Genomic DNA, 27,098 nt, shown 5'->3' with positions numbered 1-27,098 from the left:
TGGATTGCCATTATTCATGCATTCATCATTTTAATGTTGCAGCCGATAAAGCTGGAGCTGATTTCAACTACCTTTTATATACTGCAACTTATTGTATAATATTTCATTGTACTTTATTTCTTTATTGTAGTTTGTATTGATAATCGGAACCTGCAAAGCAACTAGAGATGTGAAATTAATGTAGTGGAGCAAAAAGTACATTTGCCTCACAAATGTACAGTAGTATAAAGTAACATCAAATGGAAATTCTCAAATAAAGTACCTCAAAATTGTACTTAGGTACAGACTGACAGAAAATTAATTTGACAACCATTTTTATAAATCAATTCATCAAACTAAATTGTTAATTAAAAAAACAAAACAACTAATCTTCTTAAATTTGAGTATTTGCTGCTTTTTCTCTTTTATGATTGAATATATTTCGGTTTTGAACTGTTGATCCGATAAAACAAGGCATTTGAATAGAACCTGTGATGTCAATTGGGAATTTCATAGGCTAAAAATCAATCGTATAATCAACAAATCTTTTATTTTGATTCCTCCCTTTGTGTCTGTGAGCGAATGTGAGCTTTGTCGTGGTTGTGTTTTTAAGTTTTAAACTTGGCATACTTGTAAAAGTTTGTTTTTATTGTTTCTTTAGTGTAAATAAAGGCTGGATTGAACTGAATGTGGAAATACCCACAAAGTTGATGGGTATTATGTGCTAATAGCCAAAACTCCAACTATAACCCACATTGTAACAAAAGCTGAATGATCCTTTTACAGATGAGACAAGAGCAGCACTGACCCATAAAATTACATTTCATTTTTTTTCCATGAGATATGTTACACTGTTTTCTTTAGGCAGTTCAGGCACATTTTCCTGTCTGTGAAATCTAAAGTAATCTTCCGCTCCACACAAGAGTAAGCGTACTTTTCCCCAAACAAATCTCACACAGTAACTTTCACGGTGAATTGATCTTTGGTGTTGAAATAGCAGCTTTCTTTGGCACTTCAAAGTGAAAAAATGGTTATTGTATTGAGGTTGGCCAGATGCTCTGGAGTGTCTTGGGAGGTCTGCCTACAGAAATCTGGTGTAAATAGGAAACAAAATGGTGCCTCAAGAATCTGAGCTGACTGTTCATTAATTAATCAGACAACACTGGAGGAAGAAGGAACCGCTGAAGGTCTCCAGTCAATCCGGCACCTTCCTTTGAGAGAACACTGCCACAGGAAGACACAGGAACACAAAACTCTGTTGTTTCAGTGTTTCTGATGAGTTTGCTGTGCTGATCCTCTGCAGAGGTGTCATTGAGCAAATGCTTGCTTGTCATGATGATTTGTGGAAAATATAAATGAATGTTTATAGTTCTAGCATTTAAAATAATTGATTTTTTTTTTTTTTTCTGGTATACATTCTCTTATTTCTTTCTGCTCTTCCAGTTTGACTATGTTTAACAGTTCCTGACTTCATGACTCTCTGGTACAGGCTGCCCTGCAGGGTGCCAGCAGTATGCATCCCAGATCCTCTCTGCTCTTATTACTGCAGTTACTCTCCTGGGAAGAAGCCTCAGCAGATTGAACGAATGTTGATCAGTGACGCAGAACCAACCGGCGGGAGGTGGCGGAGAGGCTTTAAAGACGAGGGGAGAAATGGTGACAGAGAGAGAATATCTATCACTGCAGGAGATCCAGCACAGGGACAGGAGAGGAATCTTAATAATCATGAGGAAAAAAAATCCTAAGAGAGAAAGAAGTAGATGAGTTGAGGGATTTGGGGGTTTTAAAACTTGGAGAGGAGCTTGATTGATGAAGGAGGATGCAGGGAGAGAGGGCAGTGAGGGAGAGGAGAAGCTGTCGGACTCTCTGCACAACTGCAGTCTTTTCGTAATGTGGCAACATATGAAAAGGCAGGGCGAGTACACACTGACATACGGAGAAAGAGTGTCTGCATCGCTCTCAGCTGTTTCTACTCCCATAGCTAATGAGATGACATCAATCACTAAGCGGACCACTAAGCCAGTGGGCTATTGTCTGCACTTTTGATGCACAGTATCACACAAAAGGTCAGCTTCCTGGGCAGGTGGAGCAGCTTTTTGGACTGTTGCCTTCTTACTCTGCTTCCTATCAGTAATTATCATTACAGCGTGCAGCAGGAGTGCAGGGAAACAAGGATGAAAAGAGCACTGTCTGTAAACTAGCATACCACTGTGAATTACAACAGAGTGATAAAAGAAACAACACAATGACTCTTAGACTCCACATTTTTTAAAATGTTGAATAATGAAATTCTGTACAAGGTTTTTACCCCAAAAATGGATTTATCTGTTTTTTTTTTTTTTTAAAGAAATCTTCAGCGTTGGCTTGCATCAGACATTGTCCTGACAGCTGCCACGGAGGTTGTGCTGTCTTCCACTGAGGCGTAGTTTCATCAGACAGGAGTACTTTCAACTTGGACATAAAAGTTTCACATTAGATTACTTCAGTCTTCTTCACATTTTCATCTCTCACGAATGAATACTGGCTCTGTAAATTGCTTTCCACCTCGCATCCCCCTGCTGTTGGTGAAAGATGGCCTTTCTCCCTAAAGAGATTTCAGTTTCCACACTTTTAGTGGCTAAATTATATTAGCTAACATGAAACTGTTGTTCCCCTCCTTGTGGATTTAATCCCACTGATGATGTGATATTTACAACAAGACACACAAATTACTAAGGAATATATAAAGAAATCTGTGACTACCTGCTTTATAATGATGCTTAAATATATTTCTTTAATCACTCTGAAACAAAGACAGTAAAGTGTGTAATGATAAGATGCTTGAGAAATAGACTGATAGCATGTAAACATTCGTAGCATTGGAATATCGTCCTTTATCACTAAATCTGCACCGTGACAAACATCCCCGACCCGTCACGTTGTTTGCAAAAAATGTGAGAAAGCCTTATAGAGACGTTGACTTGGACATCTTTCCCTGCTGGTATTGTTCTGACAAAGTTAAATCTTTTCAGGGCTGAAGCCCAGTTACATGGTGCTGGAATACAACAAACCTTGTAACATTCAATTATAGTAAATAACAGGATGACATTTAGATGTAGATTTAAAGGCCTTGCACACCCCCACAGGTGTTTCACTTCTTCTGGATGATTAAACGTCTGCTCAGGTTGAAGGTGGGCAGACTGACTCTCTATCTATCTATCTATCTATCTATCTATCTATCTATCTATCTATCTATCTATCTATCTATCTATCCCAACAAATATGAGTTCTGACAGTATTATAATGGATTATAACGTTCAGTTTTTGTTGAAACTGTTTTAGAGAGAAGTTCATTTAACAGTATGAGCATATTGGAGGCTACAGTTTGTGGTGTTTTTGAACTGTATTGCGTTACATTGACAGATGTCTCTATTATTATGTCCACCCCAGTTATATCAATGAAGCAAAAAGGTAAATATCAGGAATACCTCTCTGGTCGCAGATATTCAGGGCAAATAGTTTCTTACTGGCATAATGGTGAGAGTACAAACACGCATGAGGTAGGTAACACTTTGAGAATCCAAATGAGCTCACAGAAATAACAAAAAAACATGACAAACTCTGCTCAAGTGGGGGTAAATGGTGCATAATTTCGTCCTCACTCAACAGTTTGTAGAGTTTCTCTGCTGCATTGAACTCAGTGCTGCCATTAGTGGTAGAAACCTATACTGCAAGAATACAGATGAAAGGCGTAGCCCTTGTTTTCAAGTTATTCAGGACCTGCTTTTTAGCTTTTCATTTAAGTCTGTTGTAATTGCAAAAAGGTTCCTGCACTCTATAGAAACTTCAAAAGAACAAATAATCCTGCACAATGTCCATCACCTGAACTCAAATTCTTCAGCTTTTTGGTCATGCTAATTAAATGAGCCAAAAACCCATACAGTCTGTATTTTGCCTGAAGAAGGTTGAAGAACCACAATGCTGTGTTAATTAGGTGATGACAAGATACGGACCGTGTGCGGGATTCTTTGGTTTCTCTTTCCAGTCACTAATGTCTAACATGTTTGCTCCAACCTCGGCTATAAAAGAGTGTTTGAGAGCAGCCGTTGTAAAATAACCAAGCATTACCATTCCATAATTTGTTCCACAAATTAGTTGCAGCCACAATTATGGACAAGCTCCTTCAGTAGGATAACTGCATAAACGCAGGACAACGGCCACAATAAATGTGTCTAAAATCAAGAGATTTTAGTAGGGAAAGTGATGACATTATTTCTTTCATGAAATTCTATGACCCTTAATAGAAATTATTATTATAAATCATCAAATCTTAGTAGCTGCAGGTATGGAAATTTTCAGTAAGGGAAGCCAAAGGGAGGGACCCAGTTTATGGTGTAAGGAAGACGTGCACATTAGGTAGGTAAACCTTAGCTGAGATGCTAATTAGCACGTCCGCTGCCTTTCCCCTCAGCACAGTTTCATGTGGGCTGGAGCACTGACAGAGAGGATTGTTAGATTTTCAGTGTGGATGCTCTGCTACACAGGGACTCGTCACTTTGCCGCGCTGTGATGCAGTAGGAGAGGAGTAAGTGGTCAACTGCTTTCTCGAGATTGGGCCCACGCTGAGACATTAGTCATTCTGAGTGGTGCATACTGCTGAGCGAAGAGCTGATTCAGGTTCCTATAGAACTGTAAGGTATTGCAAGAACAAGTCAATGACCTCCAAGACTTTCGCATCCATTGTAACACTAGCTGCAAGTAGAAGTCATGGCATGAATGGCTTACTGGGTCGTTTTTCATTCACTGAATTTTTCACCATTACTGTAAAACTCACCACCACAATGGGTAATTCATCACCTCACCAGAGGGCTGTAATTCTGTGTGATTTATTTCTTCCTCCAAGGATAACAGGATGACTTTGATATTTGTATTTCTCACACGCATACACCCCACTCTATCGAAGCTTATTATGTAATTTAAGTGCAGTAAAATGAGTAATGACTGGTGGGATTGGCCTGTGTGTGAAGGATTCCTGCATTAGTCCCAGTGTTTCTTAAGTCCCCCCTCCTTCTCTGAGCAGGTCCCACTCACTGAAAGGCTAAATTGACTGATAAAAAAAAGTGTTTTGAACAAGCTCCCCATTCCAAAGCCATCAGGACACACTAATAGAAGCAATATATTTTCACCAGTCATTGATTATCTTGAATGTATCATATATTACAGTATTTTGACACTGGGGTCAGCTAATATTCCCTCTTCTTGCTCCAAAGTGCGGCACTCCGTTTTGTGAAGCAGAGATTTTAACCCTTTGAGCATGTGACCCAACTCATGTTCTTTACTTGAGTTTTAGACCAAACATGCAAGAAAGAATGTACAACAATCCGTCTATTTTCTGCCGCTTATCCGGGGTAGAGGGTGGATACCCGACCGAGCCCGACAGGACGCTCAGAAGGCATCCTGATCAGATGCTTGAACTCCCTGAACTGACTCCTTTTGATGTGAAGCCAAGATCTCGAGGTTCTTGAACTGCTTCACTTTGGGGCAGCAGTTCACTTCCAACCCAGAGAGAGCAATCCACCATTTTCCAGCAGAGAACCATGGCCTCAGATGTGGAGGTGCTCCCTCTCAGCCTGGCTGCTTCACATTTGGCTGCAAATTGCCCCAGTGTGCACTGAATGTCATGAAATTCAAATGTAAATAATCACATTATATACAATAGGCATATTTTCACCTGGTATCCTCATCCTTGCAGATACTTTTTGCCATGCTTGAGAGGTTTTACGATAGTCCTGGTAGGATTCTAGACCGTAGAGTTACATAACTGCGGGAATTCAGAGATGCACAAAATGAACTTTTCCCTCATTCTTGTCTACTGTAAAATTGTATCGTCCGTAGCCTCGCGCCAAAGCCAGAATCCCATTGGACACATGTTGTGGAGGTCAGCATATTTGGGGTCAACGTTCAATTTAGCTGAACTTTTAGCCTGCTGAAAAAGCATAAGAGCAGACTGCTACAACTCACTCAAAAGAGTGCAGCCTCCATAGAAGATAATGTCTTTACTCGACGCAATGTCAAATTTGCACTTTTAGTTTGAAAACCCTGATATACTAAATTGCAGCTTTTTGCCCTCTGGTGCAGGATTTGGCTTCCTCAGTGTAAGCTACAGTTAAACACTATAAACATGAAATCATTTCCGTGGCAGTCGAGGCACTTCACATTAAGATAACATGTTGTTGACCTCAGGGTTTGTGCAAGATGCCGTCAGTGCCACTTGAGAATGCACCTGCATTAGGGATGGGTGGATCGGAAGAGAGTGCTTTGCTTTGTCATTTGTGCGGTTTAGGCTTATGTACTTATTTACTGTGTTTGTAGTTTCCTTGTGCTATGGATCTATTTACAGGGCCTTTCTTTAATTGGGGAAATTCTTCAGCGCAATAAAACCCAAGACACGACAAGTCAGGGAGAATGTAATGTATTCATTATTATTATTATACACATATTATTCATCTCCTGCTACGAGAATACAGGCTGATGATTTTAATAATAATAATAATAATAATAATAATAATAATAATAATAATAATAATGATTATAAATTTGTTGATTTAATTTTGGCTGTTTCATTATTTCACAGGAAGATAGTGTTTCACAAAGATTGCAGATCTGCTGGTAAATTTGTTCATTATAATTATAAATGCTTTCTTTTTTTTCACATCTCATAGACTTTCAGAATCATTGTGTGCCTGCCAGTTTGAAGATCATTACAGCAGGGGAACAAATTTTGACTAATAGCTCTAGACTTTGTTGTTGGTTCCAAGATAGCAGAAAGCACTTGTGGCTTTTTTTTCACATTATGCTTGATGCCAGCAGCACAGCATGGCTTTGTGTTCTCTCTGCTTTTCTCCTGCGATTAGCAACTTTAATAGACGGTAGTGGCAACTCTAGCAGGCAAGCGCTATTTATAACAAGAGCAAGACATGTCATACCTCAATAGCATCTTTTAAAATCAATAAAACATGCCACCATCTGATTTAACTGTTATTTTTGCTCCAGCAGAGATATAGTTGCTAGGTTTGTGTTAAGCTTTGCTGTCTTGAGTTGTTGTACATTTCGGATGATATTCAATTCTGTGTGAAGGCAGTATATGTTGGCGGGAATAGCTGACAGTGCAGGTTCGTGCGTGGGTGATTCCCATCCCTCCATCAGTAGCTGGCTTGTCGAGGCACAGTGAGCCAGGTAGTCTCAGTTCTATTATTCACACCTTTACCCAGCCTCACTCTTGGTCAGCACTTCAAACTATGTCTCACACGCTACTATAGCTATTATACTATAGCAGCCCCAACAGAAAATCTCTTGCGCTCTGTGTATTACGCCCACCACTGACTCCAAGGGCTGCGTTACCGTGTTGTATTATTCAGCTTGATGAGTGGTGATGGTTTCCCCTGGAGAAAGAGCACTGCTCTCCCAACGGAGCCCTTCAGTCTTTCATTATGGGGATGTTTTTGAAGCTGTTATTCCCCTTTTCTTCTCTACCTCACAAACAAACTATTAATTCACCTTTTGTTTGTGAAAACCGGTGCAGAAAAACATGGGCTGGTTTTTAAAAAGCATTTGCAACCAAGAAGCCAGATGATGCCCAGTCCGTCCTCTGTCCCAGTCCTGCTGTCCAGAGAGAAGAGGCTTCCCTGTTGGACCCTGTAGAGGCAGCTGGGATGGGCGTGGCTGGACTGGCATGTGTGAAAAGAGCACTAATCAATTCCCAGGCCTACAAGGGGATAGAGGTCAGCAAAACATCTCACATTTTCCAAATGTCCCCACTCACTCGGACATTATTAAAAAGCTGAGCCAGGCCTGCTGCTGCCGCCCTCGCTGCAGCTTTTACCAAAGGCAGGGAAGGCCTTGGCACAAGGAGAGCTGGAGGAATTTTTTTAGTTGTGTCAGTGCTGGATTTCTTCCAGCCAGATTTTGCTGCTTAATCTTCACTTTAAATCCACCCTCATCTAGCTTGGTTCGGCAAAGCCTTTGGGTTATGGCAGGGCAGATGATGCCCTGCAATGACCAGCTGTGGCCTGGAGAATCAACCAGATGAGCCATAAAGTCTGTGTGTGCGCATGCTGAATTGTTTATGTGAATGTGTGTATGAGTCGGAGGGATTGTGTGTATATCTTTGTGTATTGTGTTCTACATACTGTATATGCTTATTGGCAGATTGCTGTCTATTGAGCATTTATTGTAAATGTGAGGATACAACAGCATTTGTGACATTTTAAAGATGGTACTGAAATAACTTCATCTTTATCTTTACATTATTTCCTGTGATTTATTTTAATGTTAGTCTATTTTTTCTATGGCAGCACCAAAGTGCAGTGTTTTTGACGATGCATTTGGAAATTAGTGCTATGTTACAAAATTGTCTGGTATTTGCTGTAACAGTCTTTCACTCTGTTGTACTGTGGCTCTTAGGTCAATACCAAACCTAGCTGCCTATAAAAAGAAAAGAAAAATAAAAATTATGAATTTGAACTCTGCCACTGTGGCAGAGGACAGGTCTACGTGAGACAATAGCTAATCCAGCCGAACCTCTAGCTCACTGTGCTGCTCCTCGAGGAGGCTGTGTTGGAATAACTAGTGTACGAATGACAGCAGCTAATCCTCCAGGGTCACAGGAACATTTATTATCTGGGCCATAATGGATTCCCCATTTTTCACTGGTTGAGCCACAGTGATAATGATTACAAATGCTTGATGGACTGTCCTATATCTGTCGTAGGTCTACATCTATAGTGTAGCCAGCATGAGGGATGATGTGATTTTTTTTTCATCACAATATACTGATTGCTTATCGTTAAGCTCTAGTCTTCCAGTTTGGCAGGTCAGCCCCACTGTGATTATTCATCAGCTCAACGCAGATGATCATACCGGTCAGTATGGGATGATGCATAACTACATCATCCCACAGTGATTCCAAAGTTAAGCATCATATCATAACCTTGTTTTCTCAATGGTATTGTTATAAATAATCAACTGAGGTATTTTTGCTCCTCTGAGTCCTCCAGCTGTTTTAGTTTCAGTATAACAACATAGCTCAGTTTAATCACAGGGTTAAGGGCGGCAATGCTGACGTTGTTTTGAGCAGGTGTGGCATGTGATACTGAATTAGTGATTCAAAGGATACTCATTCAAAAGTGCCAGTGGTTTCTCACATTGAATACTTAACAACGATGATCTGCCTTTATAGGAGCGCTCACAAACTGTTTTGTACTGTACCATTGTGCCATTTTCTTCTGACAAAATTTAATTTGTAATCTATTGCATTGACCTGTTATAGGACTATGTGATATGGATAAAATCTTCGGTCTTTGTATATGTCATTTTATTTGGATGTATGAAAGTTATGTGATATAAATTTCTGCACAATCAATCGAGAAACTGTTTAAGGAACTATATATAATTTTTAGTGTGACAGAATGGGTCGGATAAGAATGAGGGGATGGTCATTTTTCTTTTGGCTGACTCGTGTGACTCATTTCAGCCATCCTTTGCAATATACAGTTGTTAATAGTTACATAAATGATCTTCCCTTAGGACAGTTAACCAAGTTGTACCAATCTAACACTGTTGTGCTGTTCTGACATGTTGTGGGGAGGGTTTTCCATTTCCTTGGCCTTGTTTTTTTTTTTTTTTTTTTTTTTTTTTTACAAATTTAGACATGGATTGTTTAACTTGTTTGTTGGATTCTACCTCATGCATACTGTATATCATTTCGGACAAACGTGTCTGCCAAATGAATGAATGAAAATGTAAATAAAGTTCAACCCTTTCCCCATCAAGATAATTTTAAGTCACTTATGGATAGAATAACCAAATATGAATAACAGCTATTAGATAGTACAACTCAGTGATTTGCAACATTAGTCACAATGGCCTAATACACCCTGAGATATTAAAGGGATATCAACCACTTAATAACTATAAATAAAATCTCATGAAATATATCTTCATGTTGCCCTGTGATGAACATTTTGCAGTTACAGTTTGACAGTATTGAACAGGACTTTCGGAGGATTGTGGGTGCCTCTCATCGTACTAGACCTCTCTACATGTTGCTTCCTTCATTTTGTCTTTTCACTCAGACATCATTAGAGCGAAAGAAATGCAACAGTACTGCGAGCGGCTGTGCTGAGCAAGACCAGCTGTAACATCGGTAGCCCTGGACACTCATCTTCCTCTAGCAATTTCTCCTCATTGATGTAATGGATGTGTCCCTGATGGGTTTTTTCTTTTTTTCTGTTTTTTTTTTTTTTTTTGTCTTTTTTTTTGCTCATATTTCCTCAGGGCAGACTGTTGTTGTGCTCTTAACCGCAGCACACAAACAGCATCCAGAGGCTATGGATCACAGCAGCCTTGGAGCAGCCTCTTCAGGCCTAATGTTCTGTGAGCATCGGGAGTATTAATTCACTGTGTCACGTATGATTATGAACACAGATTAATAGACAGTATGTTTTCAGCTCCAGGCAAAGTAAAATGTTAGAAAAATGACATTTTGCTGCAGTGTTGTGGCTGCATGGTTGGACTGTATAATAGAGATGTGACAGCTCGACCTTCGATATATAGCATTTAGTTTCACTTTCAATCTGTCCCCTAGGAGAAATCTATCTGTTGCTTTTCTTATGGGAATAGTGTGTTGAATACTAAGTCAACTTCGCCCCAACGTATTTCACTGCAGTTGTTAAATAATGATTTGACATGTTTACAGCCAGCTTTTATAGAAGCTTCAATTTGTCATTCAATTTGTCATTTTCACATTTACACAGTATTTTTTGGTACAAGTTTTAGATTTCATATGTAGCCCCATGATAAAGGAGATTTATTTTCACTTCATCACTGCCATCTGTGTCAAAGGCTGTTAATGATACCTAACAGTGGAGATGCAGGGTGATGTGGGAGTGCCTCAGTGTGGGAGTTCTGTACACTGGGATTTGGATGAGCTCCATGTGTCTGTGCCTGATAATACCAGAGGGGACCTGTGAGCGCCAGGGTCAGGGATGAGCAGCCTCCCTTGTGAAATATTCAGACACTAAATATCTCAACCAAACTCATTCCCGTTGTCTTATGTAACCAGGCGATGGGTTTCTGGCTCGGTCTTGTGCCAAAGGTTAGAAACCCAAAAGGGTTCACATCATTTAGCTCTGTTAATTTATTCACTGTCGGCACTGCTGTGAAATTTCATTTAGGAAGTGTTTCAAATTCTTCTCACATTATGTCGTGTCAATTTAAATGCATGAGAGGAAATAATAGAAATTTAAACACTACTGTTATTGTTATGCCAATGGGGGATCATTATTGTGTACTACATCAAATTGTTCAATTCTTTAGGGCTTTACATTTTAGGATAATGACATGAACATCTTAACTCCTTTTTGTACCAGTGTTATTTATCATTTATAGATTTTTACCACTTCTTTTGTTCTAATACTTCCTTTTTTTATCATCTCTCTCACTGCTCACAAAATAGAATAAGCAATTAAGAAAAAAAAAGATCTCCTCAGTAGCCATTGCCAAGGCTTGAATTGCTGTATTTTAATCTGCACCACACTATAGTTCTCCTCCCCGAACAAAGACCCTATAACCTTTAAGTGGTTGAGAATATGTGGAAACAATAACCACTACAGTGACCTTTTGTTCTGTAAGAACTACTCTGATTACCAATCGACACTCACAGCCAGCCCTCTCTTTCACACACAGTCAGACAGCGTCTTACAAGTCATTGTGAATTATTGTAAGTGGTGCCTATACGGGTTTGCATTAGTTTCTTAGAATGATGCAAACCATGCAGCCGTGTTAGTGCCCTCAGTGGGACCGCATTTCAGGGCATTGTGCGTCCACAGTAGCACCATGATGTGCTCTTCCTTTCCGGTGCGATGACTGATACAGGAATGAATGTGTCTGCCGCATGACGGACTGAATGCCAGTGTAATTAAAGGTTGGCTGAGGGTGGGCAAAGATGAGCTGTTTGCACACCAGTGATAGTTGCCTCCCATTTTTGTCTTGAATAGCCACTCGGACTCCCACTGGGTGTTTGTCTCCTCTTTCCATCATGTGCCATGCATGTCGTCTGCACCCCTCAGCTGAGTGTTTGGCCGGGAGAAGAAGTTGTATGAGATGAATAGCTTCTCTCACTTCCTGTCCCACCTGGGGGTGTTTCTGCAGTCACACACTCTCAGCATGTTGCCTTTAAGAACTGATGGGTGTTTTCCCTTGTGATACCGTCAGGGTGATGTTTTTTTCCCTTGTCATTTGCAAGGAAACCTCTTTAATTTCTAAAAAGATTGATAATAACACCTGACAATGAGTATTTTTCCTACTGTAATATAAATCTGCACTGTGAATGAAATATATTGTTTCTCTTTGGAGGAAAATAACCAAAAGGGAGAAAAAAAATACATACTTCTTGTTTCACAGTGAACTGACAGGTGCCCCCTGTAGGTGTTTTTTAAAATCACATCTGATAGCGTCAATCATCTTTCATCAGCTTTGAATGTGACGCTGACTGCTCTCAAACTGCAGCTGCAAAGGAACAAGTTTGTTAAAAGTTTATCTCAGTTTTAACGTGTCACGGTAAGAAAAGCACAGGTGTAAATGATAAAATGAATGATGGCTGAATTCCATTTAGCTGCTTCAGTGTCAGGGACCTGCTGTTGTTCATGCTGGCTCACTGTCGCTCTGTCATGACTTACTAGGACACCTGAACAGAGCCGAGGTATTGTTAATGTAAGTGCTTTTCTCACTGTGACAAGTCAAAATGTCTCATGTGAATAAAGTCTGTTCTTATTGGTCTGTGAAGTTTGGTCACCTCGTATAAGCTTATTCCTTGGCTAGGTTCAGTCTAGTAAAACACCTGTGTGTGTGTGTGTGTGTGTGTGTGTGTGTGTGTGTGTGTGTGTGTGTGTGTGTGTGTGAGAGTGTGTGTGAGAGTGTGCGTGCGCTGCTTAAATAAAAGTAGGTCTTTCTTTGGATGGAGTTCTCATGGAGATACCCATCATATCGCAAAACCAATGGTATAATAATAAAATATAGAAGACTATAATGTAAGATACAGCACATATTGACCTTCTTTGCTTTTAAGCTAGTCCATTTTTAAAGATATGGGACACATTAAGTTGCCTCAATCTAATGCACTTTTATTCCAGCTCATCCTTCGAGAGCAGCTAAAATTGTCACAACATCAGCTCAGCTGTCTGTCAAACACACATAACAGGTCGCTCCTCCAGAGGCACAAGGACTACGGGAACATTTCAGGTTATATATGAGCCCATATATAATACATTTGTCACCTTTACATGGCCTTTGATTGCAAAAAAGAATTTGTTTTTTTCATTTCTGCTGACTTTAATAGTAATCGCCATTCAATATGACCAGACCAGACAACAGGCTTACTGCAGATTTATCACTGTAACAACGCATTATTTCATTGACAGATGGAGATGTGATATGAGATAACTGCTGAAGAAATCTGCAATCCTGCAGATTGTTTTGATATTGGTTGACATCACAATCATTAGCCTGTTGTTTGTGCTCCATGTGCTGCCTGATCTGGTTGGCTGGGTTACAGAGATCCCAGCACAGCTCTGCCTCATCATTTCCATAACCTTTGACCTCTCACAGCAGAGGTTCAACCAGGCAGAGGTGAAGTGGCAGATATACTACTACTCAGAATACTCCCATTCTGCCTAATGCACATTCACATGCTTTGCAGCACAGACACAGTGACAGGGTGTTTCCCCCTTTAACAAAATACTCCTTTGGAATGGGAGGTCACCTAAACCAGTGAAACAAGCTCTGACAACCAAATATGTTGAAGTATCGAGGTGGAACATGTTTATCATATGAAACACACACATGAAGGAGGCAAACATATCCCAAAATCCTGTGTAATAATCAAAATACAGCTCTCATTTACAGCTATATTTTGAATACCAGCTCTCCAAATTGAGGAAGAGGTTCTTATTGCCATCCATTTATGTGTTGACATCTTTATTTTTATGTGTACAAAGAGCCGACACCTTCAGCTAAGTGTTGGAATAGATTGTCTTTGAATTTGTCCCAGTTCCAGCTGCTTCATCCTCTCTGTTTCTCTTTCTCTCCCCCTCTAATTGTTGTTGGTGCTAAGTAAGGCAGCCTTAGCGGCTAAGCATGCGAGCATGAGCCCAATCTCCATATTAAAGACAGAGGAAAAGGTCAGCCTAACAACACTTTAACAATTATCGACAGGTCAGGGGGACGGAGGAGGGGATAAGGGAGGGGAAGGTCAGTGATTTAGATAAATACCATACGGCCATGAAAATGAAGCTGTCAAAATATGTAGATTAGGAGGGGAAGAGTGAGGTCACTGTTGTGGAAGAGTGGTTGTGCAGATGGAACAGCTGAAAGCATCTGATGGTACATGATTATTGCTGTAGCTCATGGATGAGGTTCATGGTTGAACTAGAATACATGTTCTGTTTAAGTACTTCATTTGCACACGTACAGGAGGTGCTGTCATGCCTTTATCTGACATGAAATCTGACATTTATAGGCTCAGAAGGACGTATGAGATCAGCACAATTACTTTCAGATTTCAGATCAGTAGTGGGATCTGAAGCCCTCTTCAAGAGAAAATCATTTCCACCGTGCTGCTATGGTGTCTGCTCCACAAAAGCACTCACAGCGAGAATATTCCTGCCTCCAATAATCACTCATTTCTTATAGCACTTCATGCTTTACACACGGAGGTGAAACATTTAGAAAAGGGGGTATAGGAAAGGCAGTGGACAGAGGGGCCTTGATGATTTAAAAGGAGATACATCCAGCTTCAATACGTTTTCTTCCTGAAATGACTACAGTATGTGAAAGGAGAGAAAATGAGGAGTAGGCAAACCTCAGTCAGTGGAGCTCAGAGAAAGCCTTGATCAATGTCATTAGCTGAATGTACATAGAGCAGAAATGGGTCTGCGGGGCATTGTAGAAAAAATATAAATATTTATAGATTTCATTTGAGGAAAGGAGAGATGAAGAAAAGGTGTGAGAGATTTAGAAAAGAAAGCAACTGATCTAAAGCAAGAGAAAAGAATGAAAGGTTAGTCAGGCATAGTAAAATAATGAGACAAGGCTGCATCATGACTATTTCAGTTTGTGCGTTGTTATTGCTTTGAAATGCCGAACACAACTTCAGTGATTTGTAGGAGAGGTTCATATTTGCGATGTGTCTGAAAGCTCAGGGGTGTGTGCCAAATTGACACAACGTCAGAATGAATCATCTGATTTAACAGGGCTGCTACAGCTTCACAGCTGTACACACACGGCACTCACACACTTATATTAACATATTTGAATAACCTGGCTTTGTGAATATGAATAAGAAGTTTTGATGACAGTATAAAGATTCGATTTGAATGACATTTTTAAATTCATCGTTAATGTCTGTCCTCTGCAGATCCATCAGTGCATCACAGACAGAAGACAGTGGTGACAGACATGTGCTACCCGACAGAGATATCCAGCCTGATGGACTTTGGCACTCCAGACTGCTCGCTAGGCAAAGGTACGATGTTGCTGGAAAATATAAGGTGTTGCCTTGGTGACAGCGGGAAGTGTGCACAGTGATTTATCTTGGCAGTTAAAAGACACAGAGCTGTCAGCTTGACTGAGAGGTTAACACTGGAGCAAAGGCCTGTGCAGGCTAAGAGTGTGAGAACAATCAGATAACAGCTCTCGGTAGTTGCCTGACCATGAGGGCCTCACCGTTCACTGCAGGCTTTGATTTATCGCAACTAAATAACATGTTTTGTCACCAAATATGGAGCACAGAGGCGCTGGCATAAGACTGAGAGATCTGCTTGACTTCTCGCCAGAGAAAAGCATTTCACTTTGCAAATTGTTTTAATCTGTTTTAATCGCTTTATTGAAGTTTATTGCACTAGCGTTTCCTTGTAATGTGCAATTATTGCATTGCAGCAAGGCCTCTTATTTTTTCCAATCACTGTCATCAGTCTGAGAAATAAGATGTTTTATAGAGAGGCTGTGTTTCTCAGGATAATAGTCTCTCTCAGACATGTGTGGCAGTCAAACTGACCAGCCTGTAATGATACGCACCACAAAAGGAATTGATCATAAAGTCTATTGATCACATGTGTATTGTTGCTTAATCTATAAGCTTTGTGTCCTGTTCTTTTTCTCATCATAATGACGGCTGTTATTCTCGGTTGTTCTCACACTGATACCAAACCAGAAAGTAATCTATGCAGCATAATTGTGATGCCAATCTTTTCATCCAATCTAGCACCTTGAAGCTGGCAGAGCATGTTCAGTGGCTATTAGACAAGCCTCGTGTCATTTCCATCAACAATGGGCAGCGACAGTGGTGACCTCAGTCACTTCACTCATTCAACTTCTTCTCCCAGTGTCTCTCTCTCTCTCTCTCTCTCTCTCTCTCCCCCCTTTTTTTTTCACCTCCTTTTCTCTCTCAAGGCTAGCTAATATTTTAATGCCGCTCTGTCCCGGCTTTCTATCAACACTCCCCCAGCACTGATAATGCAGACTGACAGGTCAGCCGTGTGCAGCTGAGAGAGGGGAGAGCAATACAGTGGAGGAGAGCGGAGGGTAGAAAAAGAAGGCTTTTAAGATTTCTACTGGCTTTAATGTGAGCAAAGCAAATGAATGACATAGTGATACAGGGGGTTAAGCTGAAGAATAAGGACAGTGAGGAGTGGAAAATTTCAGACTGAAGAACTGTCAGGATATAAGCAGTGCCGTGAATAAGATTCAGTGTAGCTGAGAGGCAGGCTACAGCATGACCTTAGAATTATGAAGTGCTACATTTGGTCAAAATATGTTATTTATAAAAAATACTATAGCTCTTCAGACAAGTTAAAAGCAGCTGGATTTACACAGGTTCAAAATTTAATCAAAGTAGATACAAATAGCATATGTGAAAGTTACACCAATTTGCCCCTGTGAGGTAGTGTAGTGATGGCCAGTGCGGAATATAATAGCGTATTAATTGTGTCCACTGTAGAGGAGTTATCGTTGCAATCTTTCGCCTCAGCTCTGATCACTCGGGGAGAAAGAGCCTGCCAGTAGACCTTGAGGTGTCAGCATGTGATTGACAGATCCATTGCCTCATGTGGCAAGTGCCTGGTTAGAGCACATCTGATCTTTGGACGAAGCTAAAACGCTGGACGTCAGCCTCTGACAGGCAGGACAAATGGCATGCTCACTCTGAACTGCTGTCACATCTTTAAATGCAAGAGGTTTAAGTCAAATTTCTCTTCCACACAAACACAGACACACACACACACGTTATGCTTACACTCGTGTTTTAGTATGCTACTTATGTCACTCAAGTGCTCATAAACTGAAAATTTCATTATAAATTTATATCCAGCAGGCTGAATTAATTCAGTTGAAGCCCTATCTGTTTTCTTCAAACCACTGGCTTATACCTGCCTTAGGGTTTTGGGCTTAAAGAACCCTGAGCTGCAAACTGGACCAACCTTAACCTTATTTACTCTGTAACTGTGTCCACACACATCGGAGTTCCCATCTAACATGACATGCACTGTTCTTAGTCAGCACTGGGCAGAAGAGCAGTCCATGGAAAAATCCCTGGAGGATTAAAGATAACACTGGAGAGTTCATATTAATAATCCAATCAGAGTGTGTACAGCTAAGGCAGTTTGGTTCATATCACTACACTGCTGACGTGATCCTTTTTTTTTTTTTGCAGGCGTTCACGCTGAAGCTTACAGTCAGAGCATTTTTATTCAGAGTTTACATTCCTATCTCCTCTGGCCAAAACACACATTCACATTCAGGAAGTGAGTAATGTAAACTCATGTAGGCTACAAAGGCATTGTGGGCTCAGAGGGAGCGCTTGGCTTTCATACAGAGGGGTGTATTGTTCTCTCTTCTAGTCAGTGAGTATAATTGCACACACTGTCCTCTGCTAGCTCTCGGCCATCAGGTGGAGCGAGAGCTCCACTGACTCACCTGGTTCATTACCTGAGGCCTGAGGTGCAGTTTGGATTCCCCTCCCCCTCCTACTCGTTTGTACACTATGGGGAATGAAAGATGAAAAGCGTGAGTGGGTGTGGGGGGGAAAGTTGTCCTAGCTGCCTCTGGGCGTGTCACTAAACAGGTATACAGAAGGTGGGAGAGAAACAGAGGCACATTCAGTAGAAGAAAAAGAAAGAAAAGGAGCAGGAAATGTAGCTGAGCAGCTCTCAGTGAACAACTTCCTAGTAACCTGACTGGGCGGAGCCTCAGGGAGAAGGGCTGGGAGCGGCTGGCTGTGGTGGTGCATCGTGTATGTTGGTTTGAATGGTGTGTGCAGTGGCCTGTACATATATGCTTGTGTGTGTGGGTGTGTTCTGTCTTTTATTTTTTTTCACCTGCTATGAGAACTCACACCACAGTTGACAGTGGAGTCAAGCGGAGCCTGTGCCAAGGAGGACATGAGGTCCGAGAGGGAGGACGGGAAGGCTGGTGAGTGACAGAGAGAGGCAGGTAGAACAGGAGACAGAGGGGGGAGAGGAGACGTTGGTGTGTGCAGGAGGGATAGTGTGGGCCATGAAACCAACTGTTTGGGGTCACTGGTGTGTGAGCGAATTCAAGTTGACATACGTGCATGCGTTTGATAACCCACATTGATTGTATGAGAGGAATTTGAGTAGCACAGCCAAACCGCTTCATTACTGAAACCCACCCATGTTTGTCATGGAGATACATACAGTCTGCAGTGGTGGAAAGTACAGTACATTTACCTCAAGCAGTCTACTGAAGTACTGAGTACTACTGAAGTTTAAGGTACTTTTAAATGTTATGCTACTTGACACTTCTGTCATAGTAAATTTCTGATAGAAATTTTACTCCACCACATTTATTTGACAGCTATTTATACTTGTTACTTTACAGATTAAGATTTTTCATTGAAAACATATGATCAGTTTATAGAATTTGTTGCATCGTCATAGATTATACAGCGTTGAAAGTGGTCAAAATTAGCCTAGCTTCGATAAGCTGTAATATTAACATGTAAATACATCAACAATGATGATAATAATAACAATGAAAACAATTATCATCATCATCCATTTTATTTCTACTGACTTCTACTTTAATTTTTTGCTAACTCACACTTATGTTCTGTTAGTATGTGAATGGAAATCTTATGCTTTGTATGAACTACATTTATAGATACTCATTAATCTGCAGTTTAAGGGTTGCAAATAATAGATATTTACATCGTTAATTAATCTGTGTCTGTATCTAATGGATAGTTTGGTCTAGAAGAAGTGAGCAAATAGGGAAAATGTTCATTACAAGTTCCAGAACCCATGGTGATGTCTTGTTTAAAACATAAGATATTTAATTTACTATCAGTGAAAATAGTCCACAGTGTTTTTTTTTTTTTTGCTTAAGTAAGCATTGAGGGTTATTTTAAATGATTTATTTTTGTACATCAACTCTTTGGCACAGCCCTTTAATGTAGGCATTGATTTATTTAAATCTGTTGTATATCCCAGACTTACTTATTGTTTTACTTAAGATAAGAACTAAATGTTGACCTAGATATGACATGTTCCTATGGATAACATGGTAATCTGTTAATCTTCTATAAGCATTGAATTTGAATGGAGTTGTATTTGGTCTGATACTGTGCAGTATTACAGACTTCTGTAGCTTAGCAGTCACACTAAAGCTTGCATGAGAGAAAATAGCTCCGAGGGACAATAATATCTACACTTGCTCTTATGTCTGGATAAATGTAGGAACCAGATATATTATCCAGTAACTGAAGATGCATCATGGTTGATTGAAAATGTTAAGAGAAGCTTTTTGAAGCCATTTAGGTTGTGTGGAAGGGAAGGGTAGAATTTCTGTCTTTTAGAAATTAATGTTCATTGCTCAGATGCTAGTAACAGGATTTTTGATGTTTGTTTGTTTGTGTGTGTGTCTCTACACATTCATATGCAGTCGTGTGTGTTGTGGTGGTTTATGAATGGAGAGAGAGAGAGAGTTCGATCCCACTATGTTTTGTGTGACTTACTGTGGCCCATGTACTGTGCACCCTGAGGTCACCGCTTAAAATTGCAGAAGATAATGAGTTTGACAAATTGCACTGCCTCAGACAGATGGCATCGTCACTGTCAGTCCTTGACCAGGACCACTAGAGGAAACATTTGGCATATCGTCATTGTGTTTTGTTTTGTTTTTGTTTTGTTTTGTTTTTTCAACAATTTAATTCCGTTCAATTTCATTTATACTCAGTCTTTGTGTGTGAGCTGCATACAGGTGCTACTTAAGCTAAACTGAGCTAATCAAGCACTATCATTACATTTATCAACTCCACATGTGAATCTCTCAATAATAATGAGTGCAGAGCAGGTATTTATTGCCATATTTTACATGATTTAAACACCTCAGTCAGGTTTTTTTTTAAAGTTTCACACATACAAGCTTCACTAGCAGCTCCAGCTGCAGAACAGGCACCACATGCAGCTTGTGGGATTATTCTGCCATGCCCCAGGACATGAGGGAGGTCGTGTATCAAATCATGTAGATTTCCGGTTCTCCACAGATCAGATCCTGCTGTTTCTGACAGATGTTTAGTCCTCACTAAAGATTCAAAACAAAACCATGCCCTGTGGCATTTTGTTCCTTAGTCGTTAGTACAAGTTGGGTGATGTCATGGTTGCCATCCCTTTGCTGATGTTACATACTGTAGATGCTGACGCTCAGTTTAAGAGTTCACCCTTAAAGATTCACAAACTTCATGCCACAAGGCCTCAGGACTGTCAGCAAGTATTTAAAGGCTCTCTGGTTGACTTTACAGGCCAATAATTCAAGTGTAGAATGAGTGACTTCCAAATAAGTTGATTTTGTCAAACAGCACTGTTGTACTTATTAACAGTAAATTAACAAGAAACTCTGCAATTCATTTAAGGAATAGTTTGACATTTTGTAAAATACACTAATTGCTTTCTTGCCTGGAGTTTCATGAGAATATCATATCTGTGCCACTCTTATGTCTGCATGTTAAATATGAAGCTAAAGCAGGCAACCAGTTAGCTTAGCTTAGCATAAAGACTGGAAACAAGGCAAAACAGCTAGCTTTACTCTGTCCAAAGGTGAAAAAAGATCTGCCTATTAGAACCTCATTAGCTCACTATTAAAGATTTTCAATCTCTTCTGTTGTGTGTTAAAACATGATGTTTCCCACTGTTACCAGTCTTTATGCTAAACTCATCCAATATTTGAGCTGGATAACACTTGGATGCCCTGTGATCATAAACATAATATTATCATTACTTTGCTGACATAAATCAAAGGACTCTGAGTCCTAGTCAGATCCTCCGTGTCAGCCAGGTTAATTTGCTTAATCACAGGCTAATTCACTTTTTGTCAACTAAACCCATGCAGAGTGAATGATACCAGTGTCAAGTGACAGTGAGGGTATGTTTTTCAAAATGCAGCCCTCGACAGCAGTGTTAGAAATCCAAATAGCCTCCTCCAAGTTCTCAGTGTTCTTCCAGTGGCACATCCTTGGCAGCGTGCCCAATATGCACATAATAAACGTGTGAATCAATTACAGCTATCTGCACTTGGCATCCTTGTGCTGACCTCAGTTGTAATGTAAACCCACAGGCAATTAATTAATGGAAACTGTTCCCAATAGATAGTGAATACACGCATAGATATACTACACGCGCATACACTTGACAACAAAAAATGTACTTACATAAAAAACAGTATGTGGGACCTTGTGTTTGCTAGATATATTCAGATCTGCTCCATTGACCCAGGCACATACTGTATGTGTTTTCAAGTGCAGTATCTGAAGTGTTTTTCTGAGAAAAAATTATAAATGAATAAAATCAACATGCATATTTGAATTTTATAGATGTGCTGAACCAGAGATGTTTCGTCTGCTGACCACGATGAATTACCATTAAGTGGTGAATACTCTAGTCTGGTAGCTGTGAGAGCCAGCAACATGCATTATTTAAACTCATATGTATTATAGAGAGGCAGTGTAATACCCTGAGTGGGAAATGGATCTGACCCTTGCATGTAGGGCCTTTTCAGGATGCGGAAAGTACAGTGCTTGGAGTCTTACTGTGTTGATGTATTAGGAATTAGGCATTTTCTCCTGCTTCTTTTCAGTCTCCTTCTATGTGACACAGGGGCTTTTCACTTCATCTACTGCTATGTAGCACAAGCATGTCAAATTTGACTCTATGCAGTCCACACAGGTCTATACAACCTCTGTTCCTTTACTGCACACATTTGTCCTTGTGACTATAGTACAAATTACCAATATAGATGCTATATATAGTCCTGGTGAAGATTAAAAAATGCCCCTAATCGCTGCAGCCTACGTCTGCCTCCCTCGTACCCAACCTCCCTGTGATTTGAGACTCGGCAGGGAGCCTCTGACAGAATGAAGTGTTTATTTGTGAATCCTCTCAGTCTCAGTCGTCTTTTCTCCCTCTTTTTCTCCTTTCTGTCTTGCTGTCAGATTTGGGTTTGGTGCTCATTTGATACTGTTCTTTCATAAATTCTTAAAGAGTGTTTGGGTTGTCCTTTTGTCTTGAGTTGTAAACAGAGTGCTCAGAGATCACAGGATGTTTCATGTTTCTTTGAGGGGAAACTCCAAACAGACATTTTTCTAATATGAAGTTTTGTAAAAAAAAAAAAAAAAAAAAAAAAAAAAGACTTATCTGTTTCATAGAATTTGGAATAGTTGTACAAAAGTTGGGTCTGTTGGGTTTTTTTTTTTTAGCTTGGATGCCTAATTTTATAACAACACTTAGTCTACACTCATACTGGTGCCTCGTACTAGGCTGTACATAGCCACAGCGCTGTTTTGAGCTAAATGCTAATGCTAGCATGGCCAAAATGCTCACTCTGACAATGCTAACATGCTGATATTAAGAGGGTACATGAATTATTCAAAATTTCATTTCGCAACCCACGCAACCCTTGTCAAGATATTATAACTAAACTCTGAAATGTCAACGACCGACATATCAACATTGCCATCCCTAGAGCCATGCTGCTAGCACTGCTACAAACAAAGGATAAGATACGAGACTTGGGAGCGCACCATGAAATTGATGGTTCGTGCTGACACCCTTTATCGATTCTATATTAAACCTGTTCTCACCTATGCAGCTTAATTCTCTTGAGATAGACAGGTTGTCATCTGAGGAAAAACTCTTACAATTAGTAAGATGAGGCTTATCGTGCACTCGTCAATACATTGCTTGCATGGGTTATTTCAGTCCATCCAGTGTCTATTTTTACTGCCTGTCAAGGCCACTGTGTTACCTGCACAATGTGTTTAATCAAAAGCTGAGGCAGACTGCTGTCTTCTCCCTGGACAATCTCAACTGATCTTTATACTGTAATTAGTGGAGGCCAGAGCTTAGCAGACATATGGTCCTCTCATAATACAGTGCAGAAATAGCCAGCTGTGAGCGCAACACACACACACACACACACAAACGCAAATCAAGTAATCCAGCAGCAACAACAGAAGACACTTCACCGCATGGACTAATATAATGATGAGTATGTGTTCATAACTGATTAAATAATATTACATATATAATACCAAGGCGTCTGTTTGCCTTCTGGTGCTCATTTTCATTTTGTGCAGTAGTGTGCATGTGTTGCTGCAGTGAAATTAACTGGCTTTTCATCTCTGCATCATCTTTTGGATTTCAGAAAGGCTTGTCTGTATTTGATGAATAGAAAAAACATTTAACTTTAACCTCAACTGCTTTTATTACCTAATGAATTTCTAGACTAATCAGGCAACAGTGTTATAGTCCTGCAGACATAACATTACAGAGCTATCGAATATACAATGTGTGAAATTTATTTCTATCACTTAGGAAGTGAGCTTTGATGTGTGAGTCTTTCTTGCGGTTGTTGCTGTATTTAAACAAAAAAAAAAAAAAAGTACATCTATTGTTTTTTATCCAGGCATATGATTTTATGGTACAGGAATCTACGTGAATCTAAAAAGCTTAGTTTAACATAGTGTATTTACACGTGGGGCTTTGATTCTGATTCTCTGGGTTTGACTTTATACTTCATGTTATTTTGTACAGCAGTATTAACCATGTTTTTGTAGAAATGATTCACTGAGGTATGAAGGGCAGGAGGATGTGACTTACAGTGTCATGGAGGTAAACATAAGCAGGAGCTAATTTGGTCCAGTGGTTATCGTATCATTTAGCTCACAAGCAGTTACAGAGACATGGTGCTTGCTCACTCGCCCTCAGGGAGGCTGACAGTTTGAGTCAACACTGTCACCTGCATTGCAGGTACACACTTACATAATGTTTCCCATTTCACACAAAGCATCTGAGCAGGACGCTGTCAAGGGAAACAAGTTTTTGATGTTTTTATTGGTGAATTCTGGGTAAAGTTTATCAATAAGAGGAGCTTATGAAAGAATGGCTTATTAGGAGGCTTTGAGTAAGCATTTTAACGACTTTCCTTGTTGTTTGAAACAGCTCTGCTCATATCAGCGAGTTACAGAAAAGGCTTTTGTTGTATTGTTTTTTTTTACCTCTCCACATCCCCAGTGAACATTTGTCACACTGCTTATAATTTTGTTCTAAGAAAACTTTGATATAGGTGTCCTTATGTTTACTGATTTAAAATTCACTGCATAGTAATTTTGTTTGAGAAATGTGACATTGCTTTGATGTCCTGCTTTATTAGCTGAACCCCCTGCAATACAACAGCTGAAAATCCCTCACCACTTTCTGTAGAAAGCCATTACTGTTTTCATCCTTTAGCCCCAATTCCCCTAACCCCAACCCCCCACCACCACCACCCCACTGGCACACACACTCACACATAAAAATAATAAAAAAAAAAAAAACACTCAACTTATAGATAGCATATTGTAGCTGTGCACCAAAACCACAAAAGCTGACGAGGGAAGAAGAAAAGAATGAAAAGCCAGTTGGAGCAAACAAAACTCCTTCTGGCTTTATTTCCAAATTATTGTGGAAACTGACCATTGAAGATTAATCCTAATACTGTGATATATATAAACATATACGAGAGTCGTTTACAAGGTCAGCACTGCTGCGAGAAGAACATGACCTTTCAGGAAATGACAAGGAAGTGGTTAAAGCATCTGTTTCCTAAAGGCCATGTTTTGATCAACTGATAAAAGCTGATAAATGCTCAGCAGGAATATCAAGGTGCATGGATCATTGAAAGAGAGCAGGGAGGCAAGTTGTTCATTTTTTATGCTCTTGGGTGTTAGTGTTAGTGTTAATATGATTCGGTTGTTCACAGGAGTCTTCTGTTAAGAATATCACTTTAAGAGGACAGTTATGACAGCGCTGTATGTCTACATTCTGTATGACCTTATTATCCAACTATCAGTTAGTGTACCTGAGAGATTACAGGAGAGGAACAGGCATCATCGCCGCCTCTGGCTTTGTCTTGAACAGAAATAGCCAAGTGGCATCACTGTACTAAATAAAATTACACAGATGTGAATTGTCAGGGAGACTGAGGTGGAAAAGTGACAGCCATGCACATCGAAACTCCTCGGGGCAGAGCAGTTGGCTGCTGTCACAGCAGAGGTTTTTGACACCCTTCTCCGTCGCCTCGTATTATTTTCATGGTTCTGCTTTCAGGTTGACTATGGCCCACTGAAATGGGGGTTTTCATAATGTGATACAGAAAATTGTCCTAAAGTTAAGGTAAAGCGCCATTTTACCTGAATTACAAAAAAAAAAAAAAAAAAAAATGTTCATCTACTCACAGAAGTAGGCTTCTGTATCTCATATCTAGTATCTATTGTTTGGATTTTATTGGTCCAAAGTTTGACATTTCTTACTCTGAAATTTCTGCTGTTTGTGTTTCTCACAGATTTTAACAATTTAAGAGCAAAGTTGTCAAAGTTACTCTGAATCATTCACAGACCTCAGTGTCACTGCTGCGGTCTGTGCTTTGCTTCTAAGGAATAGTCCTTTTAAAAGCTGTTCACAATGAGGTCTGCGAACTATCCAGAGTAACAGGGACATTGTTTATGAAATAATCAATGGCGTGACATTCATTTGGCAGATGCTTTTGTCCATAGCACAACTTAAAAAGTGCATTCAGACCACGTAGGAAAAAGAGCTAGATACTGCATCATTCCTTACTGGCAGATTCTTTCAGACAAATTACTAAAATCATGTTCAGTGCAGTGCCTAAAGATTTTTTCTTATTTAACAAGACATAATTAAGAGCTAGTAAGACAGCAAGACATCCCGAGGCAGAGGAGCACAGTGGTCAGACTGGGGTGCAGGCTTTGGCTCAGGGCTCGGAGGGAGGAAGGATCAGTTCCCTTCACTGCCCTCTTCACCAACATCAGAGGTTTGAACTGAATGTGAGCAGCAACAGGGAGCCAGTGTAGTGAACAGAGAAGAGGAGTGGTTCGGTAAAACTTAGAAATGTTGAATACCAGGCGGGCAGCAGAAAGTCTGGATTATCTGCAGAGGTTTGGAGGCGGACACAGGGGCTTCCACAAGGAGGGAGTGGCAGTAGTCCAGGCAGGAGATCACACCTCCATCGCCAATTAGTTGATCAACAGAAAAATAATTGGCAACAACTTTCGAGTCATTTTTTTAAAATGCCAAAAAAAAGCCAAAGATAAAATCTCTAGCTATACCTTCTGATTTGAGCTTTTCTCTGTTTTATGTAATTGTAAGTTAAATATTTTGGGGGTTTGGACTGTTGGTTGCAAACAACATGACATTTGGAGATGTTAACTTCGATGGACAAAGATGGACATTTTTGTTTTGTATTTGTGTTTTGTTTTCTGACATTTTATAGACTGAACAGCAGATCGATAAATTGAGAATAAAAAAAAAATCATTATGTGCATCCCCAAAACTATTCAGTGCTTTAAGCAGTACAAAGAAAATTTCATTTACCCCCGTTTGATTGGGCTAGTGGAAGAAATCTCAGACACAGACATCTCAAAACTTGGCCAAATATTTACAAAACTATCTGAGACCATGAGAGGAAATTAATCAAATAGGTTTTTTTTTGTAATTTGGATTAATTAACTCCTTCAC

At 40.0% G+C, this 27,098-nt stretch overlaps 1 protein-coding gene across 4 annotated transcripts in view; it reads left to right on the top strand.

Annotated features, from left to right (window-relative positions):
- The window catches only part of LOC111224004 (kazrin-like), a 66,669-nt gene that overhangs the window by 20,612 nt on the left and 18,959 nt on the right, over positions 1 to 27,098 (top strand). For 3 of the 4 annotated variants that reach the window (XM_022748344.1, XM_022748346.1, XM_022748349.1), the window contains exon 2: positions 15,431 to 15,538. In XM_022748344.1, coding sequence (XP_022604065.1) covers positions 15,431 to 15,538 — 108 coding nt within the window. Of the gene's footprint in view, positions 1 to 15,430; positions 15,539 to 18,286; positions 18,481 to 27,098 lie in introns of those variants that run through there. The other variant, XM_022748345.1, reaches the window with a different exon arrangement.

This window comes from Seriola dumerili, unplaced genomic scaffold, assembly GCF_002260705.1.
Source record: "Seriola dumerili isolate Sdu_G_001 unplaced genomic scaffold, Sdu_1.0 BDQW01000121.1, whole genome shotgun sequence".
Classification (NCBI taxonomy): domain Eukaryota; kingdom Metazoa; phylum Chordata; class Actinopteri; order Carangiformes; family Carangidae; genus Seriola; species Seriola dumerili.
Note: the sequence above shows the minus strand (reverse complement) of the source record. Positions and strands in the feature narration are given on the sequence as shown.